This window comes from Ochotona princeps, chromosome 15 (assembly GCF_030435755.1).
Source record: "Ochotona princeps isolate mOchPri1 chromosome 15, mOchPri1.hap1, whole genome shotgun sequence".
NCBI classification, from domain to species: Eukaryota; Metazoa; Chordata; class Mammalia; order Lagomorpha; family Ochotonidae; genus Ochotona; species Ochotona princeps.
In genome coordinates, this window is record NC_080846.1 from 25,507,528 (window position 1) to 25,520,469 (window position 12,942).

Here is a 12,942-nt window from a genome sequence, read left to right on the forward strand (position 1 = left end):
ATGTGCTTCAGGCTAGTGTATCTGATCTGACTGAAATATGTGGAACTTATGAACTTGGTCATTTGGTAGGAGGTGTTGGCTAGGGGAGGGGAGTGAATGGCTTATTCTATGGAGAAGAAGAAAAACAAATCTCATCCTAATGCTGTGATTGTATTAGGGTAAGAAATTGTGGGAGAGTATCAAGACATAGGGATGGGGGACTATTTCTGCTCTTGATCTTAGCTAAAAGGCCAAGAAACGATGGGAGACGATTTCTAATTTATGATCTCAAAGGCAAGAAACCAAAAAAATTTATCAAACTGGATTATATCAAAGTAAGGATCTCTTCTGCACAAGCAACACCATGGGCAGTTTTAACAAACACACAAAGAATTGGACAAGACTGTTGCAATGTCTGAAGCCAACAAGCGTCTAACAGCATTCTAATAAATGGAAGGAGTTCCTGAAAAAATCAACAAGAAAAAATATAGAAACCCCATGATAAGAGTTAAGACTTGGCCAAGACAGTCTTCTTGGAATAGAAATCTGAAAAGAATAAACGAGCATGTGGAGAGAGGCTCAGTGGCATTTGGTAATCAGGTAAATGCCAGTTAAATAGCAAGCGGGTTCTTTAGGAATGGAGGTGATGCCAAGCTTGAGCAAGCAGGAGGGGGTAATAACAATGCAAGAACACCTTTGTGCTTTGAGGGGAGGCCAACCTGCTCTGGCTCTGCATGCCAAGAAAAACTTCCCTGGCTCCACAAAAAGGTTTCATAAGGATGCTTAGTGTGGAAGGAGGTGCAGGCTTCTTGGAAGGCAGATATATGAAATATAAGACATCTCAGAGTTAGTGGCAGTTAAAGTAATGGATTAGATGGACACAAGGGAATTTGGAAGAATCTAAAAAACCAGTACTGTGTGTAAAACAGGCAAACAAAGAAACATATGTAATTTACAATACATTAACATTTACCTAAGTTAAAGACCATTGCTCAGAATATAATGATACATCTTTTGGAAGAATGTTTGACACCAAAAAAACGCTTCATATTAAACTAAGATAGTTGGGAAGGGGAAGAGAGTGAGGAATAAGAGGGAGACGAAGCACAGAAGCAGCAAGGCAGAGCAGGTGTTTCGCCTAGAAGTTAAGATGCCCGCATTCCATGCTGGAGTGCCTGGGTTCGGATCCTGTCTGGTTTTCTGCCAACAGGTTGGATGCAGTGGGAAATGGCTCAAGTGATGATGTTTCTACCACTCTCGTGGTAGACTCAGGTTGAATTCCCTACTCCAAGCTTCAGACCCAGCCCAATTCCAGCCATTGCAAGAATTTGAGAGCATGCACCAGTAGATAGGAACCTTCTTCCAACTTTCTCAAATCAAAATTACAAGAAATAAAGAAAAAAAAAAAGAAAAGAAAGAAAGATAGTTCTGAAAGTGCTGGGGAATCCCTGTGGCAGAGATCAATGAGTTAGCTTGGCCCATGGAGGGAGGCAACCTGCAGCCATTATCTATTGAAAAAAATTATTTCTGTGAAAAAGTGCAAAGTTATATGTCTAGAAGACATAGTGGACTTGGTTGGCCCTGTGTAAGACATACACAAAAGCTGAAGTTTTCTATCTATGGTCTTGCAGTTTATTGGCATGAATTATTAATTATTTGCTATGTTATACTGTTGTCACCTTTTAAATAAGCTATGGTTTTGGAAACTTGATCATGCCAGAGCCCACAGTATTCCCTTTGAACAAATACCAGAGTCTAAATCCAGTGTTCCTGAATTGGGAAGGTCATATCCTTTAGCCTCAAGGGAGAAAAGATGATGATTTCATGGCATGTACATAAAATATGAATTTAGTCAGTTGCTAGTTTTTGTTCCAGTGCTCTAGCTCATCTTCCATTATTGATCTTTTGGATTGCTGTCTTGTGTTTACCTTTACTTTGGCCCAAATCAGGTCTTTCCACCTCAGTATTTTGGGCCAGGAAGCAGTGGCAATGGAGGTTTAGCAGCATTCTTGGCCTCTTGCACTGGATTCCAGGAACACTCCCTAGTGTGACAAACATGTCTCCAGATGTTGACAATGCAGAATCATCTCTGCTAGAGGAAAGATGGTGGAACAAATTGGTCTACTACCCCAGCCAAGCACTGACAACAAATTTCTGGGCAAATGGAGACTCTAAGGTTGACTATGTCAGACAATTGACCTTGAAAGGATTTCCTCATCGTTGGATTGGTGAGATCAACAACATTGTAGAACCAATGAAGCAGAACCCTTGGAGCATGTTCCACATCAGGAATCCTGAGATGACACTGGGTGCCCATTCCCCATCCCTGGGTACTGAGGCCAAGGAGAGGCTGGGTGCAGCTTCTTCCCTTATCCCCTCCATACCCCCAGATAATGGAAGGAGAAAAAGAAAAATTGGAAACAATGATCTCACCACTTTCCCCTAATCTTAGACTTTCCTACCCTAATCAATTACATAAACATCACCAAAAATAAAATCTAAAAAATGTTAGCTCTGCTTGAGAGCTGCTGTCCTGGCCAAAGATCCTGCGACACACCAACATTCCCACACAAGGCCTATTTTAGAAATGCTCTTGTTGTCACCATGAAGATAACATCCCCTTTGTGCCTCTGTGAGGCAAATATCTAAAATTAGATGCTCAGTGAGAGGCTTCCAGGTAACATCTGGCCAAATCTCCCTGAGGTAAAAGCAAGATTTGGTCTTTTTTTTTTTTTTAATTAATTCAGATGTAAACCAAAACACAAGGACTTAATTTCCAGCCTGAGTTAATTGAGTATTTGGACAGATGTAGCTTTAAGTTTCCCTGTTTTACAGGGCAGTTGCTTTATTTTCTGTCTGCCTCAACCAAGGATGAGCTATCTGCTGCTGAACAGGTGCAGAAGGGGAAGCTTGGAGAGAGGTGAATGTTGGTTGGGGTCATGCCTCCCCAAATTTGCCCATGGGTTGGGATTCTTCTCAGCTTTTTAAGACATGAAGCCAGAGAACAATCTTGTCTCAACTTGGTTCCTTCAAGACAATGACCATATCCGTGGAAAAAAACTGTTCTAAAAACTAGAATTCCTAGAATCAAGGAAAACAGTAAATATATAAAAGGGTTGAAGATCTACCAGGGATGGCTTAGTAAGATGCAACAAAGAAATCCTTGGTTATTTCTGTCAGGAGCCCAGTATATGAGCCAACTTTTGCTGTTGTGAGTGTAGCTAACTAGGATGAGGGAAAGGCAGGTGGGAGTGGATCCCACTTTGTTCTTGCTTAGGAGTTTCTGCTGCAGTGGTTATTATTCCTAACTGGTCTGAAGAGATGGGATGACATGGAAGAAGGTTTTCTAAATTTGAATCGAGATTCTAAATCCTGCTCATTTCTGGTGGAAATAACCAAAGCTATTGGTTTTCTCTAGTTCCATTTTGTCACTGAGGGGGTGCAGGACGGGATGGGGAGGAATGTTGGCCATGACCATGAGCCTGGGATGCTGAGGACAGCCTAGAGAGGATGGTGTGTGTGTGTGGGTGGGGGTGGGGGTGGTTGGGCTCTGGGAAGAACAAAGAAGCTGAAAGAGAAATGCTACCAAGGTCAGTGGTTGGAAGCTTAATGAGGCATTAGAAGGAAAGCTTCTTGAGTGAGAGATTAGAATCTCAGGGGGCAGGAGAGCCTGCTACATACATGATGTAAGTGGAAAAGAGATGAAACCGTGGGAGCATCACAGCCCCTGCTCAGAACCCCCAGCTTCCCAATAGTGAAATCATGCAGAGAAAAGCCCATTCCACAGATGAGATCACGAAGCTCAGAAGTACAGGAACTTGATTGATTTATAAAGCTACTTGCGTGCTGAATGTATTGTACTTATTCCTTCTTACCACATGGTCACTGGGTTCCATAGATTCTCAGGGAGTGTGTTTTGTGACCATAAGTTCTCAGAAAAATGGTAATGGTGGAATCCGTTTCTCTAGAGAAGAAGGGGGCAAGAGGGGACAACACTGAAAAAGAAACAAGTGTTGTCTTTTCTATGTGAGTGATATGTTTTATTGCTGGGGTCTGTGCAGTAGGTGTGGATGACATGATGGTATGAAGAGAACAGCTCTTCTGTTTGGCAGGGCCCAGGGGAGCTTTCAGCTGTTTGGCAGGGCCCGGCGGATTTCTCTCTGACCACCTTGATGTGGTTTCACCCCCTGTTTGCATGGACACTCAAGCACCCCACTAAGAATTCTATAATCTATTGAGTCATTGTTGTTTGTCCCAGTGAGATGGTTTTTGCAATCGATGAGAGCTTGAGAGTTAATGTTGCTGATATTGTCTTGGTGAGTGGGCCAGTTTACACACAGGAGCACAATTAAGCCCATGCCATTTCTGGACACTTTATTTGGTACTTAGCCATTGCCTCAGAATCTGGCCCAGACATGTAGCACACGTTCTGGGAAAGAGCTTGATAAATATCCTAAATATTAATGCAGGTGATGGGAGTAAGAGCTGAAACTGTTATGGCAATAAATATAGCTACTGTGATCTCAAAAGCTAGCCTGTCTTTGCAATTTCTTTGGAACATAGAAAATGTAACTATTTTAGGCACTTTTATAATTTTTAGCTAGAGAAATTAAGGATGCTCTTATTAAGCAAATATGCTTTTAATTATTGTTTCATTGTTTATGGAGTTGTAGAGCCTATAGTTATAGGGGGATTTAACATTTGAAACTTTTGTCTTGGATTTTTATGTTTTTTCCTTTGTAACCTATTTTTCCCATTAAATAATGGGTAAATTGTAGAAATAGAAATGTGGTAGGAATATATTACTGATTAGCAGGCAATCGCATGTGCCTTAGACTTGAAGTCCTGGCTGTCACTCCATGGCTACTACTGAAGAATGAATAATGGTTTGCTTTGAAGAATATGAATACAGTATTTTGCAGAATTATATTTAGGGGCACCTGCACCTAAAGCCCCCTTAGTTTTGAAGTAAAAATAGAGCAATTAGTTGTTTGTGTAGAAGCTTGTGATGTGTCTGAGTAAATAAAAAAGGACAGCTGCTTGAGCTGCTGTGAGAGGGCACCAAGTGACAGCTTCCATGTCTTTCTTTATTGCCAACTCCATGCACCCTTCCCGAGCTCCAAACTTGGCTGGAGCTGGCCTCCGGAATTTTATGTTTCTTTATTCCTTTTACAGTTGGTCTTCCTTAGCTTAGTTGTCTTCCTTGGCTTAGTTAAGCAATGTTGGAAGCAGATGTCTGAGTGTGGGGAGGTTGATGAGCTGAGAAGCAGGTGGGGCAAGGAATAGAATGGGAGACTGCAACCTTCTTAATTTTGCAGGAAGATAGACCTAGTTGGTTGCTCAAATTCTTGGACAACAGAGAAAGCTAGTGGGCTTCTACTGAACTGCAGGAGGGCAAGGTGTGATGCAACGATAGGGGTTGGCCACCCTGGCTTGTGAGTTACATTTCATGCAACAGAGGGAAGTTGAGCCTCTTCTTGGGATGGCCAAGCCCCAAAGACCAAGGCACCAACCAGGCTATGGGTCCCTTCCTTCAGGTGTGGCAGTTTCCAGAGCTCCCGAGAAAATGGGCTAGACAGGCAGTGAGAAGAAATCATTTTGTTTCAGTAACTTTGATCTGTGTTGGGTTATAAACTTCTTCCAGAACAAGCAGAGAATTTCTTCTTCTGTTCTGGGTGATTCTGACTTGAATTTCTAGCCGAGTTCAACCACACAGGCTCATTGAACAGGTCATAATTCAATTTTCAGTCCAAGAAGAAAATGCGAGGCCATTTCAGGTTGTGAAGAAATGTTGAGGAAATAAAATAATTCTTGGGGGAGAAAAGATGCACAAGGAATGGGTGGAAGCAGAGGTGAATGAGCTCTTTTCTAGCTCTCTACAGAATGTATTAGTAGGTTTGTATACAATTTATCACTTTATATTAAGGAACAAAAATGGATTATGTTTCAAAGGCAGCTAAGTAGAAACTTGAATTTGAGCACGAAATAGGTCCAGAAGAAACAGAATAAAGGGAGGTTAAGTTGAAACAATCTAGAAAATGGCATTAAGAGGCTGGGCACTGGAAGCAGGTGAGGGCTATTGCATTTTATTTTATTATTTTACATTTTCTTTTTCTCTTTTGTATTTTCTTTTGTTTCTTTTTTTAGGAGGATGGAGTGTGCTACATTTTAAAGTGTTTTACTGGGACTTGACCTTGTGGTCTGTACATAGTGCTTTGAAATCTCAGTATTTTCCCTTCTGCTTCTTTATTAGCCAATAGAGAGAACCTCCGATGAGTCTCATTACTTTTGGTACTATTTCCTTTCAGGGTCTTGAGAAAATTCAGTTTAGGTAAAAGTCCTTGCTCTGGACTCAAGGTCAAGGAGAAAATGAACTGGAGATAACACTGTCAACCAGCAGCAGTTGAAAAAGAGTAGGGAAAGTTCTGTCAGTTTTCTTCCATCAGGAAACATAAAGAGGGACATCATCTACATACACATAAGAGATGCTGGTAGAACTAAGCAAAGAGAACCCAGAGTGAATTTCAGGATGAATTTGTCACTTGGGCGTGGTTCCCTCAGGAGCATCCTGCAGAATCCTGGACCATTCACTGGCAGGTTTGGAACCTTACAGACAGCCCAGCACAGTGGGGAAGCTGCATGGTTGAGAGTGTGGTCTCTTCAGTTAGGTGATCTTGGATTTGAATCTGAATCCTACTTGCTGGCTGTGTGGCTTCCCCAAAGCCGTGGCTTTCTTCATCTTAAAAATAAAGATAGCTGTGCTCATTTCAGAATCAGCAAGATCTATGACCTTCCCATGACGTGCCGCTGCTTGGGACCCTGTGAGCACTCCAGGAATGGCAGCTGAGGGGGCCCTGCTTTATTACATCAGTCATGTGTGGTTCAGTGCATCCTAGGACATATATGAGCACAGCACTCCTAAGTCAAGGCCTGCCAGAGTTGGTCCCACAATAAACAGTCACCTTGGGAGTTCCCTGGAGCATGAATCAGCATCTTACTCTCAGTAGGTACACCCAGTTCCATATCCTACTTCGCTTCAGGCAACCCCGTGGACATAATAGCTGGTCCCATGTTGTGACACAACCGGGCATTGGTAAATATTTTCAATGAGGGACCGGGCTGTGTATCTGCGACACAGAACTCCGGGATCTGTCTGAAATGGCACAAGTGGAGGAGACACTGAAGCGACTTCAGAGCCAGAAGGGGGTGCAAGGGATCATCATGGTGAACACAGAAGGCATTCCCATCAAGTGTACCATGGACAACTCCACCACCACACAGTACACCAACCTCATGCACAACTTCATCTTGAAGGCTCCGTGTGTGAAATTGACCCACAGAACAACCTCACCTTCCTTCGAATTCGCTCCAAGAAAAATGAGATTATGTTTGCACCAGATAAAGACTATTTCCTGATTGTGATTCAGAATCCAACTGAATAAGCCTTCTCTTGGCTCTGCACCATTCCTTGATTTAATGCCCCTGTGAGTAATAGTGTTAATAGTGTCAGCCAGCTGGCCTGTAGAAATTCGCTTGGAACCCACTCACTCAAACCAGTCCATGACCAAAGGTGGGCTGCCAGCTTGGCCCCCCCCAGCCCCCAGCACTGGCCACTCCTGGAGAGGCCCTTGTGACTCACTTCCTGTTGGGAGCGAAAGCTCATGAGAATTCCAGACCCAGCTTCCTCCAGACCTTCAGATCACTCTGTCACCCTTGGAAAAGGCTGTTTTTCTTTAACTAAAAATAACTGAGATGCTTAAAAAAATATTTTCAATGAACTAGATCCAAGCCATGTTATTCTTTGATTCCATAGCAGTTGCTCATGCAAGTTTCTTATCATCTCGGTTCCAGTTTTCTCCAGTGTCACAAGATGAAAAAAACAGAAAAAATGAAAAAGTCAGGTGTCAGTGTTGTGGCACAGTAAGTTAAGACATTGCCTGTGATACTGGCATCCCATATGGGATCCAGTTTGAGTCCTGGCTGCTCTACTTCTGATCCCGCTCCCTATTTATTTATTAGATATATTTTTATTTCTTTGTAAAGCAGAGTCAGAGAGAAAGAGGTATCTTCCATCTGCTGGCTGACTCCCAAATGGCTACAATGGCTGGAGTTGGGCTGGGCTAGTCTGAAGCCAGGACTCAGGAGCTTCTTTCTGGTCTCCATATGGGTGCAGGGTCCCTTGGACCATCCTGTGCTGCTTTCCCAGGCACATTAGCAGGGAGCTAGAAGTGGAGCAGCTGGGACTTGAACTTATGCCCATATGGGAAGGTGGCACTGCAGGTGGTGGCTTTACTTGCTCTGCCATAGCATTCCATCTGCCCCCCAGGTCTCTACTAGTGTGCCTGGAAAAGCAGTGGAAGGTAGGCCATGTACTTGGACCTCTGCCACCCATGTGGGAGACTCAGATTAAGCTCCAGGTTCTTGGCTTCAGCCTGGCCATGCCTGGTTATCGAGTCCATTTGGTGAGTGAATCAGTGCATGGAAGATCTCTATCCCTCTCTCACTCTCTGCCTGTATCTATGTGTTTCAAATAAATATATATGTATTAAATGGCCAAGGCTGCTAAGGGAGAGGAAAGAGACACCAATGTTCCCACCTTCCCACTGCCAGGCTGGAAGGGTTTGCAGTTGGATGTGTTGATTATGTAGAAGGCTTTACCAATACCTCCCGTTCTGAACGTGACAGCAAGAAGTAAGCAGCAGAGTGGGTAAGAAAGAAGGCTGAAGGGAGGGGTGTAGTAGAGTTACTAGCAAAGGAGCAAGATGAGAGAAATGAAGAAAAACAGATGCAAGCACAAAGGAGGATGAGAGGAAGAATGAAGACCTGAATGAAGGTAGAAAGACCATGGAAGAGAAATGAAGTCTTCTGATGCTGATGAGGTTGAAAAACTGAGGCCAGATCATGGTCATAGGTCAGGATGAGATGGTTAGAAATGGTCAGAGAATCATAAGCAAAAAGGAGTCTGGGACGGGGTTGGGGAGGCATCATGTGATCCGTAACCTGTGTTTATAGTTAAAGCAGCAAGAAAAGAAAGGAACAGAGTCTTTTGTGTTTCAGGGATTGGATCTATCATGTGCTTTCCCAAACTACTGATATGTGAATTTGTAAGCCACACACACACACACACACACACACACACACACACGATTCCTTATTTGGCCAAGTCACTCTGGTCAGAATAACCAAGGCCACTTTGTGATGGATGACTTGAATGTGCTTGCTTTTCGCGGTTTTTGAAACATCAGGATTGTAATGCCCTTTAAAGTTCTGAGTAGCTTATATGCATGATTCTTTCTCAATAAACTGACCAGCTCTTGTGGCACGGACTGATGCTGAACTTTTGGTATGGTAGGTATCGAGGCTAGAACCAGGTGCGAGAACTTGGTGGCATTGCTCTGGGAGATCCCTCCATGGACTCCTCATTAAACTCTATGATATCTGTTTCCTGGGTGTCCAGGTTTTCCATTAAATACCGCATATCAGGAGAGACCCGCGAGTCAGCCCCAGTATTAGCTCCACGGATCTCAGAGGATGTCTCCGTATCAACCAACAGTGGGGGCTCCAGGTGTGCGGGATCAGAATTTAGGCTTCCCAGGGAGGGGAGGCTGGACTTCCGCAACTCTGGGAGGCTCCACCTTTTGGGCATCCCATCACCGTTAGGATCTTCCTCAAACTGGAGCTTTATTCTCTCGGCGATCTGGGGACTGAAGCCCCTAGGAGTCCTTCTCTGCTGTGGAGGGGACTGGGTGGGTCCCACTGGATCCTCTTGCTGCCTGGTCCTGCTTGGCTGAACCCCAGTAAACTCCAGGCTCACGATGGAGGTAGTGGAGTCGTGGTGGGGGTCATCTGATGGGGGCGCTGTTGTTTCAGCAGCTGTGACCAGCACCTCGGGGACCTGGGGTGTCCTGGTGGGGGAGGGTCTCTCACTGGACTGGGGGGTCAGGCTGTGTAAGGTGCCTGTCCGGCTGGTCTCCCGGATGGTGGACAGTTCTCCCATGCTGGAGTGCAGCTTGGGGCTGCCCTCTGGGTAATGCGATGGCTTCTGGGGTGCTGAGGTTCTGTGGGGGCTCCTGGAAGGCACATCTAGCAGATCGCGGGCTGGGCTGGGGGGCAAAAACATGGAGCTGTCGCTGGCCTGCCTTCCAAAGCTCCTCCTCCGGGGGCTGGGCGGGTGCTCGTGGGTGCTGAGGAATCGCTTGACCCGTCTGATCACCGATCGCCGATGGCCATGCTTTTCGTGGTCCCATAGCCAGTCCTCTCCGGTAAAGTGGGACCCAGACAGCCTGAAACACACAGACGGACTGAGGCAGGGTGCCCTCAGGGCATGACCTTGGGGGACAGCAGCTCTACAATAGGAATGTTTTGCATTTTCTCGTCTGTGTCAAGTGGGGCAGAAACCCTTAGCCCTGAGACTGTCTAGCACTACTTCTCACACTTTGCAGCCTCAGGAGTTACTGAGTATCCCCAAAGCTACTGGTAATTTCCTGTATTTGAAATTATAGCTAAGGAATGTAAAAAACTCAGGAGTAAAGGAGCATGCACATTTATTAGCAGTGACTCATGCAGCTCGCATCATCTGGAAAACTCATGGGAAAACATGAATGGAAAAGGCTGATCACCTCTGGTATCACGACTGACATGATTTTGACTTCAAGGACGCTCTACAACTGCTTTGCAAGTCACTGATATAGCGATTTGGACATTATGAAATGCATATGTATTCTCAGGACCCATGAAATTGAAACAACAGATTGTGGCGAAATGCATGGGAATGCAGACAGCAGCCAGGATTAATTTCATTATCACAGCATTTGTGAGAGTGCGTACTGTGATTATGAAACACCCTTTGTAGATGAAAAAGCCGAGGTCCAGAGAGGTCTGTCAGGTCTAAGTGACTAGTGAGAACCAAACCTGAGAATTGGTCTCCAGATGCTTTGTGGTTAATCAGTCTGACCTATGCCTGTTGCCTAAGTGTCAAGGCATGAGTTAGAGCCTAGGGGAGAAGGAGTACAAGGAGGTCTTTGCACAGAGGTCATTTGTAAACATTTCTGGTGGTTTCTCCACACCTCCCTCACTTCACTTAGGATGGAGAGATATGAACCTTGTAGGAAGAATATCAGATGGTCCCAGCTGGAAAGCATTGTGCTTAGTGAAGTAAGCCAGTTCCCAAAGGACAAAAATCATGTGTTCTTTCTGATATACCCAATACATAAAGTAATATGTATATACACACATATATATGTAAACAAATACACATTAATTTACATGAGCTGTACAATGGAGACTAACATACCAGAAAGTAAAGGTACTATGTAGCATGTGTCTCTAGTTCCAAATAAAATTAAGACTCCCAGGGAAACCTTTACATATACCTCTAAAACGTGATACTAGGGTCTCTACCTTTGCCTATACCTACATCCCATATTATTCCATTTTAAATAACAAAATGTTAAGCTTATAACTTGTACTAAGGTGTCAGGAGCCGTGTGCTATAGCCACACTGAAGCCATTTTGAATATAGAACTACAGGCCAGTGGAAAACCCCTGGTTGGCTAGATGCTTGGGAAAGAGGTTATGAAACTGATCACAGCCTAGTTGCAATTATTTCTAGCAACTGTTTCAGAATGTGATTTATGCTGTACCTGCCAACATATTGTTGCTTGTTACCTACACTATTGTTGATATGGTGGTTGCTCAAGAACAATCGGTCTTGAGACCATGGCTTGTGTCCCAGTTTCTCCTTCCCTCCCAGAGCCTTAGTTACTGAAGAATATAAGTGACAGCTTGATCAGACATACTGTCTTGCTGTCCTTCTTTGTGTCTCTTGTCCCCCATTCTCGCCTAGGTTGGCTGCGGCCCCCGTTGACTGTCCTGCTGGACGGGACACTAAGGGGCTATGCTACTATGATAATACGGAGAAAAACAGCAGAAGGAGGAAATAGGGAAAGAGGGAGGGTGAGGGTGAAATCCTTGTATTTGCAAAAATGTGTTGTGAAGAACAATAATTTTTTTTAAAGGACTATATTCATCTAGGTGGGGTGGATTCATTATGGTTGGGCTGCCTTGGTGATATATTTTTATGCATTTACTATGGTTAGAAATTTCCTGTGGTGTTTTTAACATTTAAAGTCATGGGTGGGCCCTAGCTGGGTGATCAACATGCCTCTTGGGACGACTGTGTCCCTTAAACTCAGGGAGAGCCCAGGCTCTGGCTTTGGCTCCTGATCCCAGCTTCCCACCCATGAGGATCTTGGGAGGCAGCTGGTGACAATTTATGTCCCTTGACTCCCTGACCCCCAGGTGAGAGACTCCTGTGGAATTCTGGGTTTCTGGCTTTGGCCACATGTACCCTCAGGCATCTGGGGAGTGAAACAACAGACACTCTGCCTCTCTGCTTTTCAAACAAATAAGAGAAATTAAAATTCTAAACAAGAAAATTTAAGGAATAATATAATTACAAATAAAGCAAACACTCCTACTTCAAGTCTTCTCTTTGAAGACTAAAACAAAATGATTAATTAAGATAACGATGAAGCTTGGCAGGTAGTAAGGGCTATGCACACCTCAGATTTCATGGTTATTTGTCTCACATCTCTGTGGACTTGAGGTCTCTATGGGGTTGAAGGATGACGTAAAGCCTTGCCCTTAAACTCTTAAGTGTTCAGCTTTGCCGCTGAAGCCACCCTAATCCAGCCATCACAGTTCAGTGTTGGCATTGACCTCCTTGGTGACAGGATGCGTTAACTATGCCAGGTGCATTTTGTGTGACATAATAGAAGAAACTGGGGGAGTCTGAAGAAAGGGCAGCATGAGCAGCCAGGGAAAGCGTTGTTGCCTATGTTGATGAATAAAGGATGGGTGAGTGAGGTGACTAACCAGCTAAGTGTCCCGCGATGGTGTTCGCTTACAGCCTCGTGCTGTTATTCTCCAGCCCAGCTCTGCCCTTGGCTACCAGATAGCCTT

General features: G+C 44.3%; 1 protein-coding gene and 1 pseudogene across 1 annotated transcript in view; one reads left to right on the top strand and one right to left on the bottom strand.

Moving 5' to 3' along the window:
- Positions 1-7,095: 7,095 nt before the first annotated feature.
- Positions 7,096-7,591, top strand: LOC101520498 (dynein light chain roadblock-type 1-like; annotated as a pseudogene).
- Positions 7,592-9,340: 1,749 nt separating this feature from the next.
- Positions 9,341-12,942, bottom strand: part of BEST3 (bestrophin 3) — a 38,765-nt gene continuing 35,163 nt past the window's right edge. Inside the window, exon 9 of the mRNA XM_004583238.2 lies at positions 9,341-10,262. Within this exon, the coding sequence (XP_004583295.2) occupies positions 9,341-10,262 (922 nt within the window). The remainder of the gene's footprint in view (positions 10,263-12,942) is intronic.